This window comes from Apodemus sylvaticus, chromosome 9 (assembly GCF_947179515.1).
Source record: "Apodemus sylvaticus chromosome 9, mApoSyl1.1, whole genome shotgun sequence".
In the NCBI taxonomy this organism is placed as follows: Eukaryota; Metazoa; Chordata; class Mammalia; order Rodentia; family Muridae; genus Apodemus; species Apodemus sylvaticus.
In genome coordinates this window covers 106,138,039-106,154,735 of record NC_067480.1, presented here as the reverse complement: position 1 = coordinate 106,154,735, position 16,697 = coordinate 106,138,039, and the positions used below count along the sequence as shown (strand labels likewise).

The following is a 16,697-nucleotide window of genomic DNA, read 5'->3' as shown; positions in this document are numbered from 1 at the left end:
TCCCGCCTCCTCCCGGGGTGCTCAGCGGATACCCATGCCTTTGCTCCTCCTTGGGCTTAGTTAGCCTCGGGCGCCCTCCGGTGGTAGCAAAGCAGCAAGGCTCAGTCTATGCAGCCGCACCTCGCCACGCTCATTGGTTGCTAAGGTAAGGTCTAAAGGCGGGATTGGTTGGCCTGGGCGAAGAGGCGGGACTCGAAGGTCAACTACGGACGTCGAGTGGTCAGCCTGGACGGAGGGGGTGGGCATTTCGAAGGAGCGCTGGGCTGCAGTCCCGGCTGCCGGGATGGCGGCGCCGCAACCTTGTGCGGATGGCTCCTGCTGCTCGCACCCAAGTGCGGTGCCCGGGGTACAGCAGACGCTGGAGGAGATGGACTTTGAGAGGGGTGAGAGGGGTGAGGCGGCCGCGTGGCTGGCGGCGGGCAGTCCCCAGCTCCATCTCCGGGAACGTGGACTGAAGGAGGCCTCGAACCGAGTTTGGAGCTCCCGGGCCTGGTCCAGGAAGGCTGGCTTCAAAGCGTGGCAGGAAGCCCCTCGGCCACCCCGTCTCGAATGCGGACGGGTAAATTGAGGCATTGGTTTCTGAACTGGGTCTGGAGACCAAGCCAGCTAGGAGACAGCCTGGTCAGCTGGCAGAGGAGCTAGGGAAAGAGTGTGCAGTTGGTGGTTTGTATCCACCTGGGAGGTCGGGGGAGCTGGCCCTTACTGATCTCGGGTGTGAGTGGACATGTTTTAGCTATGACCGTGATCTCGACAGAGAGGACAGCATCTTTACCTGTGGAGCGCAGGGATGGAGCTGTTTTGTCCAAGGTTATACAGAGATTTTGCAGTGGCCCCTGATATACGGAAGTCTGTGCAGTCACTCCTGACGGTTACCATAGGAATGGTTTCCTAGCCAGTGGCGTACCTCTGCTACTGCCTTCTTTTGAACGAGGGACTTAATAGGACTCTCCGCTTCCTCTCATGCCCTCTTGCTCTGCCTTTGGAAAATAGCAAATGAGATGATTACATTTACACTTTTTTTTTTTAATTTAAAGATTATTTATGTGCATTTTTTTTCCTGTATACCACACGTGCCTGGAGCTTGTGGAGGCCAGGAAAGGGTTTCAGATTCCCTGGAATTGTCAGTTACAGATGGTCGTGAGCAGGGAGCTGAGAACCAGCCCTGGTGTTCTGCAGAGCAGCCAGAGCTCTTAACTGCTGAGCCATCTCTCCAGCACCTCCTACTGCTTTTAGTTCCCCAAGCCAAGCTGCCTGTTGTGTTCCTGTACCTCGGTGTGCTCTCACCCCTGCAGCCCTGCAGCGGGTCTCCGGTCTCCTTTACCTTTCTAAAATATGCAAGGCCTCTGGCGGATGGCATTGCCTGGTTTGTTTGCTAGCCAGTTTCAGGCTGCCTGAAGCTTTCCCACCCGCATTCAGTTCTATGCCACCTCTTCAGGGACCCTTTCCTTATGCCTTAGAGAGTCTTCAACCAGGGGACAATTATGCCCAGTTTAGGTCTAGAGATACGTTTGTGTGTCACAGCTGTTCTGATATGCACAGGTTGGCTCCCCACAACAGAAGATGGTCTGGCTCACAATGTCAGCCCTGCCTCTGTGGGGAAAGAAACCTTGTCATATTCAAAGCCGGGGGCCTTTCCACTCTGGTTACTCTGTTACGTTAATGCTTTGCTCTCTTTGTAGCAGCTTGGACTGACTCCAAGGCTGAGACCGGAAGGTCACAAGTTCAAGGCTTGACAGGGCAGAGCTAACGTAGTTAGACACTTTGTCTCAGAAATAGCTTGTTATCACCTGCTGCATTTTGTCAGGTTATTTATTCTTTTATTATTTATTTTTCCCGTGTGATAGATACTCAGCTGTTATGTGAATTGTTTTCTGTAAAACATGGTTTTTTTTAGTTTTAATTCATCTGTTTTGGTTAACTTAAATTGTGTCTGTCTGTCTGTTTTGTTTGGTTAGTCCATTTCTCCCTACCCCCCAACCACAGGGTCTCAGTATATAGCTCTGGCTGTCCTGGAACTCATTTTGTAGACCAGGCTAGCCTCGAACTCACAGAGAGCCATCTGCCTCTGCTACTTTGCTTGGCCCTAGCAACTACTCTTTATTTATTTATTTATTTATTTATTTATTTATTTATTTATTTATTGGTTTTTTGGATTTGGTTTTTTCGAGACAGGGTTTCTCTGTGTAGCCCTGGCTGTCCTGGAACTCACTCTGTAGAGCAGGCTGGCCTCAAACTCAGAAATCCGCCTGCCTCTGCCTCCCAGAGTGCAGGGATTACAGGCGTGCGCCACCACCGCCCAGCTTCTAGCAACTACTCTTAACCACTGAGCCATCTTTTTTTTGTTTTTGGATTTGGTTTTTTCGAGACAGGGTTTTTCTGTATAGACCTGGCTGTCCTGGAACTCACTCTGTAGACCAGGCTGGCCTCGAACTCAGAAATCCGCCTGCCTCTGCCTCCCAGAGTGCTGGGATTTCAGGCGTGCGCCACCACTGCCCGGCTTCATCTTTTTTATTATATATATATATATCACAAGTAAAAAATATACATTATATATAATTATTTATATATACAAATTATATACACATACACATTTACTGTGTGTGACTGTTTTGCCTGTATGTGTGCACTATGTATGCCTGGTCAAAAGAGGAGATTGGATCCCCAGAAGCTGGAGTTACAGATGCTTGTGAGCCACCCTATGGCTGCTAGGAATCAAACCCAGGTCCTGAAGAGCAAACTAGAAGAGCAACAGTTCCTGAACTGGCTCTGGCCATTGTTATTGTTTTGGTTTTTGCTACAAGGTCTCACTGTGTAGTTCTGGCTGTCCTAGAACTCGCTTCTGTAGACCAGGCTGTCCCTGAACACTGAGATATACTGGCCTTTGTCTCCCAAGTGCTGGCATTACAGGCACATACTACTATGCCCACATTATGATCATCTTTACACACACACACACACACACACACACACACACACACACACACTCAGTCCAGGCTCAGAGGGACAGTAAATCCTTCCCCTGGTCCATGTGCAGATGTTGACAATATGTGTAGAAAATGCCTACCATTTCTCCCCCTGAATGTTTTTGACCTGAACATAGCTCCCCTGCAGAAACGGCACCTACTGAGATTAGCTACGGCCATATAACCCCACCTCCCTCTTCAGCTGTATTTACATAACTCCGCCCCCTGCTCAGCTGTTTGTAATAACCCCCCTCCTTGTTCAGCTGTATGTAGTAACCCTGCCTTCTGTGTAACAACTCTGCCTTTGATACAGTAACCTTGGTTATCTGTTCAACTGTATCTAATAACTATTCTGAGCTTTTGGGGTGCTGCAGTTCTCCAGAGCCCACCAGTTAGGTCCAGCTTCCCAGCTTCTCCGTGTGTCTGGGTTCCCTTCTTGTCCCAGTACGGCCGACTTCCTGGGGCCATGCAAGGACACAGCACCGGTTCCATCTAGGGTGCCTCTCTGCGATTCCTTTTAGGAGTATGTTGGTCCGTGTTCTCTCCCATGTTTCCTTATCTCTTTTACCTGTCACTTTATGCTGCATTGTGGGTAAATCCTAAGCTACTAGTTAATTCTCTCACCCACTGGGTTTATAGCATTGGTCAGCCTATAACCACTTCGTGATCATTTCATTTCAATGGTTGTTCTTATGATCAGGGCATGTGGGGTGTCAGGGTATGAGTTCTGATGTCAGAGGGCACTATGTAGGTGGGGTGGATTGAGCTCGGCTCCTCAGGCTTGTAGTGGGCACGTTACCTGCTCTGTGGAGCCCTGACTGTCCTGGAATTCACTGTACCAATAGACCAGGCTGGCCTCCAATTCAGAGATCCACCTGCCTCCTCTGCCTCTGTCTCTGCCTCTCCCTCTGCTGGGATTCAAGGCGGGCACTGCCGCCGCCACCCCTGCTGCTGCCGTCGCCGCCACCACCACCACCAGCAGCAGCTATCCCTTTTATGACAGATCCAGATTACAACAGTCTTAGCATGGGATTCTTGCTGGCTTCCTGGGGGTGATATAGATATAGCATCTCAAGCTTACCGATGTTGAAACTTCAGGCAAAAGGTAGAAACAAATTCTTTAAAAAAAAAAGGAAAAGAAAAAAAATTCCATCACGCAGTACTGCTCAGCGCTTTGTGTTTCTGCAGGAATCTGGTCGGCTGCCCTGAATGGAGACCTGGGCCGAGTGAAGTATTTCATCCAGAAGGCCACAGACCCTAGCCAGCCGGACTCTGCTGGCTACACTGCCCTGGTGAGCTCTGGGAAAAGGCCTGAAACTCCAGGCTGCTCGCCCTTTATTTCCAGCAAAGCCTTCGTCTCAGAATCAATCAATCAATCAATCAGTCTCTCTGTGTCTGTCTCTGTCTCTGTGTCTTTCTCTCTCTCTGTGTGTGTGTGTGTTCCACTGTGTGAGGTCTGGGAGTAGAACTTAGCCCCTCAGACTGGTGGGAAGTACTTTCCCTGGATGAGTCACATCACTGGTTCACTGGTTTTGGTGTTGTTTGTTTTTGGTTTTTTGTAAGGGTTCACTATGGAGCCCCGGCTGTCCTTGAAGTCGCTCCCACCGCTCCTTCCTGAGTACTGAGAATCTGTAATAACCTAGGTCACCCTGCCTAGCTTTAAAGTTTGTTGTTTTGTCCCTGAAATAGGCTCTCACCCAACCCAGATTAGCCTTGAACTTGCTGTGTATAAATGGCAACCTTGATCTCCCTGCCTCCTCCCAAGGGATTCCAGACCCCAGTCTGTGCCACCATGACTGATAAGCATCCCCGCCTACACCGCATCCTTAGTCACCCTTCCCTTTCAACTCTGGCTACATCCTGGGCAGCTGGGTATTCTGTTTAGTGGAAGGGCACAGTGTTTCCGACTCTGCCCCCCTGGCTCTCAGCATCCCAGCGCCCGCCACCTGCCAGGGCTCTGCCATGACTTCAGTCTCTGACCCCTGCAGCACTACGCGAGCCGCAACGGCCACTACGCCGTTTGCCAGTTTCTGCTGGAAAGCGGAGCAAAGTGCGACGCCCAGACCCACGGGGGCGCCACGGCTCTGCACCGGGCCAGCTACTGTGGGCACACGGAAATCGCCAGGCTGCTGCTGTCCCATGGGTCCAACCCCCGGCTGGTGGACGATGACGGCATGACCAGTCTCCATAAGGTATGTCTCTGTCCCTCCGAGCCGCCTTCTCCTTACTATTGTACTTTTCTGGTTGCTTTGCTGTGTTTTTGAGACTGAGTCTAACTGTGTTACCCTGGTTGGCCTAGAACTCACTCTGTAGATCTGTAGACCAGGCTGGCCTTGAACACGCAGAGATCCACCTGCTTCTCTGCCTTCCAACTGCTGAGATTTAAGGCAGGGCACCAGGCAACCTGGGACCTCAGCTCACAAGGTTAAAGGTCTCCAGAAATGCCCTCACACCTGCAGGTGTGTCTAAGTCCCACCCTGGTGACAGCCAAGACGAATCCTCACAGTGGGCATTGGAGACCAGGAAAATGGAGACAAGGAAAAGCCACCTGGAATCCCGGCACTCACCGCCGCCGCCGCCTCTTCAGGAAAACAGCTCTCTCACCATCTTCTCTGTACAGGAACTAGTTTCCCCCTCAGTGATGAGCTGCGAAGGTTCCCTGAGGAATCAGCTTTGGAAACCAGCCCTGCTCTGCCTCTCTCTGCCTCCCGCTTTAGAGTCCCGGGTCATGGACAGGATCATTATTTTGGGGGACTCAGCATTCTATGCTCCGTCTCCAGGCATCCACTTTACCAATTGCTCCCTCTTTCTCTCTGTCTGTCGTCCATCCATCTGTCCGTCCATCTGTCTGTGTCTAAGTTCTGGGGATTGCTAGGTTCCTGCTTCCCCACTGAACTCAAATGCCCAGCCCACACATGCATCTTCGAGACTTGACTTATGCAGACGTGTGTAGAGAGCCCCTCCTTGCTCCAACTCTGATTTTCCACCCATGCCGTGGCTTTAAAGGCGTTCTCATCCGCCAAGCAGTGGTGGCCACACGCCTTTCATCCCAGCACTCAGGAGTCAGAGGCAGGCAGGTCTCTAAGTTTGAGGCCCACCTGGTCTACACAGAGAAACCCTATGTTGGTGTGAGGAGGGTCCCATCAAACCCTCCCCCCAAGAGGCTCGCTTTCTCCGAGTCCGGGGGGGGGGGGGAGGGCTCCCTCTCCCAGGAAGCCCTCCGGGTTCAGCTCTAGCTGGCTTCCTGTCGTGAGCTCCTGTGTTCACACTCTGTTAGTCTTTATCCCCGGGCTCACTGTCACTGTGTGTCACAGACTATCCCCTGAAGGGCTGCTCCACCCACTGTCGCTGCTCCCCTTTTTTGAGACAAGTTCTCCTTCCATCCATCTCTCTCCCCCCCCCTCCCAAAAGAGTTTTACTTTGTCTGACGCCACTGAAATAAAGCCTGCCCTCCCCAAGTTGCATTTGGTCACACTGTTTCATCACAGCTGTGGAAATCTAAGACACCTGTTCATCTTGAGCTTGCGTGAGGTCCCGTGCCTCAGCGCCTCAGCGGAGCGGCAGCTGGGATGGCCTTGTGTTTAGCCTTAGCACATGCCTCGGGCACTTACTGAACTTGGACCGACTCAACAGCTGCCTGTTGGGTTTTGTTAGATCCTTGCCAGGTGTAGAAGCTTGGGTCTTTTCTCTTTTTTTGCTGTTTTGTTTTGTTTTTGTTTTTGTTTTGTTTTTCGAGACAGGATTTCTCTGTGTAGCCCTGGCTGTCCTGGAACTCACTCTGTAGACCAGGCTGGCCTGGAACTCAGAAATCGGCCTGCCTCTGCCTCCCAAGTGCTGGGATTACAGGAGTGCGCCACCACCGCCCAGCGAGTCTTTTCTTTTTTTAAAGAGATACTTACTGGTTAGGATGCATCAGTGGTGCTCACCTTTAATCCCACCACTGCAGAGGCAGGTGGATCTGAGTTTGAGGCCAGCCTGGTCTATAGAGTGAGTTCTAAGACAGCCAGGGCTACACAAAGAGTCCCTGTCTCAAAACAAAAAGACATAGACAAGAGCAACATAGTGAGAAGACCTTGTCTCAAGAGGTAAAAGTGGGGGTCCAGTGTAGCTCTGTGGGGGTGCTAACCTGACAAAGACCCAAACATGGCTGCTCATACCTGTATTTCAATGCTTGGAAAGCAGAGGCAGGAGGACCGCCAAAGTTCAGGGCCAGTCTGGTCCACATGCAGAGTTCCAGAACCGCAGAACCCGAACCACAAGTGGTGCTGAGTGGGCCAAACGGCCCCAGTGCCTCACAAACCTGTGTGTAAGGCGCGGGGCTTGGGTAGCCATTGGAAGCCTGCTTAGACACCCGGGGGATGGGGGGATGGGGAGCGGGGTGTTCCTGTTTCCAGGAGACATTTCCAGAGCAAGCAGGTTCCAGAAAGGGAAATGAGAGCGTGCAGGGTACAGCCCGGGTTTGCCCTTGGACTAAGGCCTCTCTCCCCCACAGGCTGCGGAGAGGGGTCATGAGGACATTTGCTCCCTCCTGTTACAGCACAGCCCAGCCCTGAAGGCCGTCCGCGATCGCAAAGCACGCCTAGCATGTGACCTGCTGCCCTGCAACAGCGGCCTGCGGGACCTGCTGGCCAGCTGAGGCCCCACCTCCTGTCTCTGGCTGCCCTTGAAGGGTACACAGACCAGCTCTCCACATCCCTGCCCTGCTCAGTGTGGTGCTGCGGGGAACAGGGCTAGAATGCCCAGAAGAGCCCCACCTGGCCAGTGTGGCGGCCCGTAGGGAGGCTTGGGAGGGCTGAGGAGCCTGACAGGTGACCGTGTGAGTCAGCCCATGTAGAGACACATACACATTTGGAAGAAAATAAAGCTTATATCTTGATGTTATCCCATGGACAAAGATGAATTTCAGAATACATCGTTCTAAAGATAAAAACACAAAACTTCGGAAGAAAGCACGGAGCGTGTAACAAAAGCTGTTTTCTGGCTGAGTGAGCTTGGTTCAGGGCTCTTTTAAACCCTCAGCGCCCATGTCTGCGAGATGGGAAGGATTGCCTCACGGTTGCTCTGCCGGACGGTGATGCTCTAGTGAGCGCACTCACTACATGACAGGCAGCAGGGGAGGGTACCCAGCGCTCACCCTGGCCTCGTAGTGCAGGCCTGAGATACCAGCTGCTCATGAGGCTGCAGAGGGGTTCAAGGCCAGCCTGGGCGGCAGGGAAAAGTGGGGATAGAGCTCAGTGATGGAAGGCTTGCCTAACATGCAAAGGCCCTGCGTTTGGTCCCTCATGCAGGCGGAACAAAGTCCCACCTACGCTGGCCTTCCTTCCCAGGGTTCAGTTCTAGCAGTCCAACCTGGACACAGTGTAACCGCCAGGCTAGGCTGCACGCACCTTTAATCCCAGTGCCGGAGGCAGGAGGATCTCTCTTTGAGCTCCAGGCCAGCCAGAGCTCCAGAGACCTTCTCTCCACATAATAACTGCTTTCCTGTTTGCCTCGAATTGATTACCAGTGAGGCCGCACACCTGTCTGACCATCCTCTCTGGTCACCCATTCAAAATGTTCTTGTTCTTGCTATATAGCCAAGACTAGCCTTCGATTTTGGAGCCCTCCTCTTGCCTCAACTTCCCGAGTGTTGAGGTTATAGGTACACATCACCACATCCAGCTTGCTGTGTTTTTATCAATTCACGGGAACTTTATATTAATGGATATTGAGCCTTGCTCTGGGTGTGTTTGTGTATAGTATACATATGATCTAATGTATATTAAAATTTTCTTTCATGCCGTGACTTGCCATAAGTAGGCTGGCTTCTGGACACGGAAACTGGTACACACACTATAGACGGCAATTTAGCAATACCTATTTAAATGTGTTGTGCTAATCACTGACTTCTCCGTAGCAACCTAGCAGATTCATCCTTGATCACAAACGGGTTGTCTACTTACAGACTCACTTACAAACCCTGCAAGAGAGTACAAGGCTCGGGCTTCCCCAGCAGCGAGAGTGAAGGACGCATGGAACTGTGCTGTATATTTTAAAAAGAGCACCAGTCCCGGCTCGGGACCTCCGTTAGAGGCTAGTCTGGTGGGGAGGACGGGGAGAAGGGAGGATGTACTGAGGGAAGACACGACCTGCTCCCTGGTAGGAGGGTCAGGTGCCACCTATACCAGTGTTGGTGGCAGTGTGGGAAGAGTGCCAAGTGTGCCACGGCCTGACACTCTTCAAATAATGTGCGGCTGTGAGGCTCAGGAGGACAGACTGGGAAGACATGTTTTTCTCCTGGGCCACTGAGGCAAGAGTAATCACGAAGATCTTTAGATTTATTTTTAAAATAATGAATATTTTGGGGTTTTTTTAATTTAGAGATAATAACCAGTTCCCTTTTTATGAGATTTTTCCCTTTTTAAGTATTTAACTTAAAAAAATTTGTTGTTGTTGTTGGATTCAGAGAAGCCCAGATGAGTTTCTTTCTTTTTTTTTTTTTTCTTTTTTCCAGACAGGGTTTCTCTGTGTAGCCCTGGCTGTCCTGGAGCTCACTCTGTAGACCAGGCTGGCCTCGAACTCAGAGACCTGCCTGCCTCTGCCTCTGCAGTGCTGGGTTTAAAGGTGTGCGCCACCACACCTGGCTGGCTCAGAAGAACTTTGAACCCCAGATCCTCTTTCCTTAGCTTAACTGCAAAATGTCTGTCAGGCTGGCCTCACATTCCCAGCAATGCTCCTGCCTCTGCCTTCACAGTGCTCAGATTAAAGGTGAGTGCCACCTCTGCCCACCGAGTACTGGAATAATAAGTCACGTGCAAGCATGCCCAGTGGCATCAAATGTAAGACAGTTTCGAGCAGAGCCACTCAGACGTCTTTATCTGCCTTCTCTCTCAGGAGTCACTGTCTCCCTCATCACCAAGGGGGTTTGGTAAAGAAAGCAGACGCAGGCAGCTTTAAAAAGCACTCCGCTGACCCTCCCTCCGTGCTCTCCGCTGACCCTCCCTCCGTGCTCCCCGCTGACCCTCCCTCTGTGCTCTCCGCTCCTTTCAGTGACACCCCCGCTCGAGCTTATATGGTCATCTCTGTTGATGCTGCCTGTGCTCGAATCCTGTTTACTGGGTGTCTGATTTCCTCTCAAAGGTCAAGCTGGAGTTCTGGGCACAGCGGAGTGCAAAGCATCCCTGGCTTCTGAAGAATTAGGTTTGATTTTTGTTGCCTAAAAACAGTTTGCTTGGTGGCCGGCTGGCATGACTACTGACAGACCGGGCAAGACCCGGAGCAGGTTCCCGTGCCCTTGCCCTCTTGAAGGGCAATGCTTCATGCCCAGAGAGTATCTGATGTGGCCCCTGTGAGGGCTGATGCCAGGCCGGGCAGAACACCATGCTGGCTGTCAGCCTGCTGAGGGACAAATCCGGGAGGGAAGGGCAGCCTTGAGACTAGCCCGTTGGGAAGTCATATGAAGCCCAGTTTCATCATGTAACCGTGAGAATTCACAAGGCATTAGGTCAGCCTCTTTCTTGTCCTTCCTGAGGTGCTGGTTGGTCTTTGCAGCATCTCGGGCAGCCAGATTTAACCTGTGAGCCTGGGTTCCTCACCAGTGGGCTCTAAACTGAAGAGGAAGAAATGTTTCCCTTTGTAGCTGGACTCTACACCCAGGTATCCCAGCCCATGCAGTGGTAAAATGGCTGCCTGGTAGATGTGGGGTGTGGCAGGTGCAGGGTAGTGGGTGTCTGAGGAGACTGCCGACTCAGCTCCAGACAGCTCCTTACCCTGCCCCCAGCAGGCCACATTCCCAGACCTGTATTTTGGTCAGTGTGACAGGGCCCCAGAGTCATCTGACCTGGGCACAAGTTTGTCTTTCCCCACCCCCAAGAGAGCGCTCTGCCATAAAAGAGCTGAGCTCGCTTTGCCTGGTGCGTGGAGAGCCAGGGGGGGACCATGGACTTCATCAGCATTCAGCAGTTGGTAAGGATGTGAGCAGAGGGTGGGTGACTGCCGAGGATTCAGGACAAGGCGCAGGGGGACCCTGAGCATATGCCCAGGGTAGTCAAGTCTGCCTGAGGGCTGACTGGTGCTTTCTGGGATCTGAGGGGAAGAGGCTGGGTAATAGATGGGGAAACTCGAGTTACTGAGTCTGGTTTTGGTGAATGTGGTTCTGGGGTCCACCTTGGGCCTGTACACATGCTAGGTTAGCAACCTACCACAGAGCTGCACCCTCAAGCTCGTAGGTTTGCCTTTGTCTGGATGGTTGGAAAGCAATGATGAGTTATTCTGGAAGCCATGGGTATAGCTATACGTATAGTTCCTTTAGGTCAAGCACAGGGCAGTCCATATGGAACTTTCTAGAGGGTCTGTCCACTTTTGGGGTGCTCTTGGGTTTCCCCGAGCAGTAAGAGAAATAGCCACAGCAGTGCAGTTGTGTGATGTTGGTGACATGGGGCAAAGAGGGTATGAGGCACACATGCCTTACTGTGGTGCGGTGGCCCCAGCTTGTTCCCTCTGCGAGGTAGATGGCCAAGCCGGGTCCCAGAGGCTTGAGGTTGTGAAGGTGGCTTAGAAGGGGAGGTTGGGCCATTTGACCCCAAGCCTCAGCTTGTGCCCCTCCCCCAGCATCTGCAACCTCTGTGTTCTCCAGCTCCAGGGGCGGCTGCTAAGGGAAAGGGTAGGCTGTAGAGGAAGGTTTACCATTTTACAGACAGAAACACCATCAACCCAAGGGCTGAAAGCTGGGATTCGGAATCAGACCCAGGAGCCTCTTCTCTAACCTAGGGTCAGGTGGCAGTGTGGCACAACCTCACAGGAATCTGGGGTAGAAGCCCCGGGTGGAAGCTAAGGTGTTACCTGGCATGAACCCAGCAATATAAATAGACTTCACCCCCTCAAGTCTGTGATCTGCTGATAGGGGCAGCCAGTCATTTCCCCTGGGCCTCTGCCATTGCCACAGTTGGTGAAAATTGCAGGTGGTGTGTGTGCATGCGTGCGTGTGCGCATGCCAAGAGGACAACCCACCAGGAAGCATTCAGCAGGAAGAGTCCAGCCGACTCCCTGGTTCACAATTGGCCTTTTTATGTCAGGTGTCAATCACCTTAATGCCCTGCCACTGATTTCAAAACATCCCCACAGTTGTCCTGATCGGTACTCTATCCTACGTGTCCTACAGGTAAGTGGAGAAGGAGTTGGTAGGAAAGCGTTGGAATTTGGACGTGGAGTTCCTGATCCTGGAGGGTGGCCTAGTGGCTGGACACTAGGACCCCAAGAGGCCGTGGCCCGGGAGAAACTAAAGTTGGAGGAGGAGAAGAGGAAGAAAGTGAGTGTTCTTGGAAGGGGCTAATGGGAGTGGGGCAGTGTGGGTATCTATGAGCAATGTGGGCCTAGAACCCATGACCACTGTCAGCCAGCCAGCCAAAGTGACTGGGCGCTTCTTCAAGTTTAGCCAGCAGCCTGCCCCGAGTCCCTACCCTGTGGCTGATGTCTGGCTTGGTTGTCTCTTCTGCCCTAGCTGGAAAGATTTAACAGCTCCAGACTGACTCTGGACAATCTGACAGACTTGGAAAACTTGGTTCAAAGACGAAGAAGAAAACGACAGAGACACAAAGTCCCCCCCAGGGACCCTGAGTCTGGGGCTGAGGTGAGTGGGAGGGTGGGGCTGGTGTTCTGGAGCATGGATGGCCTCCTTCTTGGGGGTCTGGGAGAAATGGGTGCAGGGACCGCAGCTCCACAGCCATCGCATAGTGGGATGCCTGGAGTGCATCCCAGACCCTTCCTTCCTATGGAAGGGTGACCCCACTACATTCCACAGCGCACCGCAGCAGCTGCTTGGCTTCTTCCGACAGAATACTGGGACCTTGAGGGCTTATCATGACTCCCTGTCTCAGACTTCAGTTCAAGACACGCACAAGACTCACAAGAGCAGGAGCCTGAGGGAACTATCACACAGTGACTACAGGCAGGAAGCAGAGGAGAGCATCGCATCCAGCACAGACATTTGTAAAGCACCATGTGGGTGCTAGGATGACAGGGTTTCTCTGTGTAGCCCTGGCTGTCCCAGAACTCACTCTGTAGACCAGGCTGGCCTCGAACTCAGAAATCCACCTGCCTCTGCCTCCCAAGTGCTGGAACCTGGATCTTCTGCAGAGCGAGTGCCCTTAACTGCGAGGTTCCCTTCACCCAGCACTGACTTCCTGGGGCTCGCTGTCTTTTCCTTCAGTCCAGGACCCCAGCCCACAAAATGGTTTCACTCAACTTCGGGTGGCTCGCATCAGCTAGCCTAATCTAGATAATCTCTCCTGATGTGCCCAAGGGCTTGTCTCCTACGTGATTCTAGATCCAGGCAAATGAACGGAATCAAACACCACAGGCTGCTAGCCATAAGAAAGTGCTGGCCACCGGGGACTCAACCACACAACCGGGTGGTTCCAGTTTGTTCAGGCACTAGACATGGTTTTAGCAGGGCTGTCCCTCAGCATTACCCACCTGCTCTGCTTCCTGGGGCAGCTGGCACTAGGGTCACCCAGTCTGCAGACTTACCGCCCATCGGTGCCTCTGGCTCATGTTCCGTGTGCCTGCCCATATCTAACATCCTCGACATAGGGGCATCTCACCCCTACAGTAGGGCGAGGGCTCTGCCCTCATCTAATTACAAGTATAACGGCAGCATTTCCAAGGGGGTCACATTCCGAAATAGTGGGGTTAAGATTCAGCATGTGCGCTAGGGCACAGGAACAGTTGGTGCCAAACACTTCCCATTCTGAGTCTCCCAGTTCTGAGTTGAGAATCAAACAGGACCAGTGTGCTGGGTTAGACTGGTGAGACTGCTGTGACAGGTGTCTCTGGGCTTGGGGACTGTTCTGTCCTGTTTTCCTCCTCCAGCCCCAGCCCCAGGTCCCACTGGAGCCTGTGGGCCTGGACATGTTCCTGAAGGCAGCTGCTGAGAATCAGGAGGCCCTGATTGACAAGTACCTGGCAGACGGCGGGGACCCCAATGCCCATGACAAGGTAGGGGAGTGGGTGAACGGGCTCGTGCACCTGTGTGTATGTCTGAACACGTCAGTCCTCACCCGAGACGCTGGGTGGCTCTGCCCTGTTCTAGGAACGAAGGGGAGGGTGTGGTGGCGGGAGTGGGTTCCTCTAGGGAGTAGCTCTGCTCTCGGCCTGATTTTCTGTTCATCCCCCAGCTCCACCGCACAGCCTTGCACTGGGCCTGTCTGAAGGGCCACAGACAGCTGGTGGACAAGCTGCTGGCGGCAGGGGCTGCTGTGGAAGCGCGGGATTTGGTGAGTCACAAGGGCCGCCCTCGCAGTGCAGTGACCATGGCGCCTCTAGCTCGCCGCCCTGCACCGCAGTGGGCCCGAGCTCCTTGACACCTTGTGTTGCAGCTGGACAGGACGCCTGTGTTCTGGGCCTGCCGCGGAGGACACCTGGACATTCTCAAGCAGCTGCTTAACCAGGGTGCTCAGGTCACTGCGCAGGACAAGGTGAGGGGCGGGTGCCTGCCCTGGGTGGCGACCTGTTAGGGTAGGGCCAGCATCCAGGGAGCACAGGCCAGATCCTAGCACTGCACCCACTTACCCCTAGATCTGGAGCACCCCTCTCCATGTGGCAGTGCGCATGGGGCACGTGGACTGCCTGGAGCATCTCATTGAGTGTGGCGCCCACATCAACGCACAGGATAAGGTGGGTGTTTGTGACTGGACGTCACCCGTGTCAGCAGCATGGTCCGGCACTGGGCCCCTAGCAGTGACTGCCTGCTCTCCCTCAGGAAGGGGACACTGCGCTCCATGAGGCCGTGCGCTATGGGCACCACAAAGCTACGAAGCTGCTGCTGCTCTACGGGGCCCAGCTGGGCATGAAGAACCTGGTGAGTGCCAGCCCGGCCAGGTCTGCGCTGAGGCACCTCTTGCCCTCAGAGGGAGACCGACCCAGTGTCCTTGTTCACAGGCCTCCCTGACACCAGTGCAGCTGGCTCGAGACTGGCAGAGGGGCATCCGGGAAGCACTCCAGGCCCACGTGGGGCATCCCCGCACCCGGTGCTGATGACTGGCACCCACGGGCCATTCACGGCCACCATTCCACACCCACCCAGCACCCTAAATGGTTCTCTACCCCGGTCCCAGTTTCTCTCTGGCTCTGCTTCCTTGGGCCGAGCAACAGGTAGAGCAGGCCCCCTGGTGAGGAACCCTGCTCCCTGCTGGGGCTGGAGCATAGAGCCACAGGGCCACCGAGAAAAGGGGTCCAGCTGAGGGCCAAGGCCCAAGCACAGGGAGGGCAGCAGACTAGCTGCCCTCAGCCGGCTCTGGGCTGTCTACCAGTCCTTCGCCTAGGAGACTGGTCTTGGCCTGTTCTCCATTCAGATGTGGCCAGCACCTGCATCCAGGGCATGAGAGAAGCAGGCTGAGGCAGGCACCGGGGGTGCGGTCACTTCTGTCCTCTGGTGAGCGTTTCTCCTGGGCCTTCATTCCTATCAGTAGCAACCCTGGCAGTGAGCGTAGTTCCAGCCGTCTGGAGTCTTCAGCTCTCTGAAGGGCGGTTCTGGCAGGCTGAGGGGCATGTCAGCAGGACTGAGGCCCCACCGAAGCCAGTACCTACCAGGCTGCTCTGGAAGCTGGAGAGATGAGCTGGACCAGCCTCACTCTGGGGAAACTCTGCCCGAAGGCTCCAGGCAGCCCTGCTAGCCGTAGGCGAGGTTAGGGCGCGGGGCGCTGGGAGTTGCCTGTGGCCCACTCAACTCTTGGGGCGGTGGCCCGCAACCCTAGCTCACCCTGAGGCTCTAATGCCGCCTGGTGCTGGAGGGAGCACCCGACTAGGCTCTGCACACTGAGGAGTCCTCCTGCACCTTGCTTTGGGACAATGCCAACAGTATGCATCCCTCTCCGGTCCCGTGGGCCAGCTGGTGGTGTAGGGGACTTCACACAGGCTCCCGTGTGGCGTGTCTGCTTCCCCTCCCAGCTGTTTCCAGCTTCCCTCATGTTCACCTGGACTGCTGGCAGGGCTGGCTCCTTAAATGACAGGAAGTTGATGGTTAAGAGCTGGGTCCCCACTGAAGCCGCAGCTCAGCGGAGGGCAAAAGGTGACGGCTCTGCCTCCCGCACAGCCCCGCTGACGCCCATGTGCAGCAATTATTTTTTGGCTGATTTTGGCAGCCTCTCTGGCTGTTGTTACTATGTAAGGAACCTGACTAGTGCTCCCTCCTGTGGGGCAGACATCTTTCCACGGGCAGGCCCTGCCTGTCGTGCCAGCCAGCGTGCACCTCCACACTGGTGCCGTGGGCAACACACATTCTAGACTACGCAATGACGACTCCTCAGAAGTGAGGACACTCAACTGACACACAAAGCACCTTTTTATACAGATCAGTGTTTTCTCATTAAACTGGTAATTCACCTCGGCCTCGCTGTCTCATGGGCACCGGGAGGAGGCCAGATACCAGGGCTCTGTGTGTGTGTGTGTGTGTGCATGTGTGTGTGCAAGTGTGCACCCGCAGAGGGCGCCAGCCCGGTTTTGGCTCTAAGTAAGGTTCAGGATCTCTGCCCCTTGATGCACAAGTCCAGAAAGCCACGCTTCTCCACTTCAGCTGTTGTTTTAAAAGTCATGTCTGCTATGTGTGGTGGTTCGAGATTTTAATAGTCCTGAGTGCCGGGCCTGCCTGATCAACACAGTGTGCTCCAGGCCAGCCAGGGTTAAACAGCGGGCCACTTCTAAACAAAGTCCTACTGTTATTAGGTCAGAAGCCCTGAAGATGGGATCCAAGCATTGGTT

At 53.8% G+C, this 16,697-nt stretch overlaps 2 protein-coding genes across 6 annotated transcripts; both read left to right on the top strand.

The window, feature by feature from the left end:
• Window positions 1-243: 243 nt before the first annotated feature.
• Ankrd39 (ankyrin repeat domain 39) lies at window positions 244-7,844 on the top strand. Of its 4 annotated transcripts, XM_052193400.1 has the most exons (5): window positions 244-383; window positions 4,152-4,255; window positions 4,952-5,165; window positions 6,408-6,421; window positions 7,439-7,516. In XM_052193400.1, the coding sequence occupies exons 1-5, from the start codon at window positions 284-286 to the stop codon at window positions 7,514-7,516; spliced, it is 510 nt and encodes a 169-aa protein (XP_052049360.1). In that variant the 5' UTR covers window positions 244-283. The 4 variants fall into 4 exon arrangements, with proteins under 4 accessions (XP_052049360.1, XP_052049357.1, XP_052049356.1 ...); XM_052193397.1 differs by lacking the exon at window positions 6,408-6,421 and having other exon boundaries at window positions 4,952-5,155; window positions 7,456-7,844; XM_052193396.1 differs by having other exon boundaries at window positions 4,952-5,155; window positions 5,423-7,447.
• Window positions 7,845-9,504: 1,660 nt separating this feature from the next.
• Ankrd23 (ankyrin repeat domain 23) lies at window positions 9,505-16,327 on the top strand. 2 transcript variants are annotated; one of them, XM_052193515.1, is made up of 9 exons: window positions 9,505-10,907; window positions 12,103-12,249; window positions 12,442-12,570; window positions 13,812-13,937; window positions 14,117-14,215; window positions 14,318-14,416; window positions 14,517-14,615; window positions 14,701-14,799; window positions 14,880-16,327. In XM_052193515.1, exons 1-9 carry the CDS (start codon window positions 10,881-10,883, stop codon window positions 14,973-14,975), a joined length of 921 nt encoding a protein of 306 aa, XP_052049475.1. In that variant the 5' UTR covers window positions 9,505-10,880; the 3' UTR covers window positions 14,976-16,327. The 2 variants fall into 2 exon arrangements, with proteins under 2 accessions (XP_052049475.1, XP_052049474.1); XM_052193514.1 differs by lacking the exon at window positions 9,505-10,907 and having other exon boundaries at window positions 11,534-12,249.
• The last annotated feature ends 370 nt before the right edge of the window (window positions 16,328-16,697 follow it).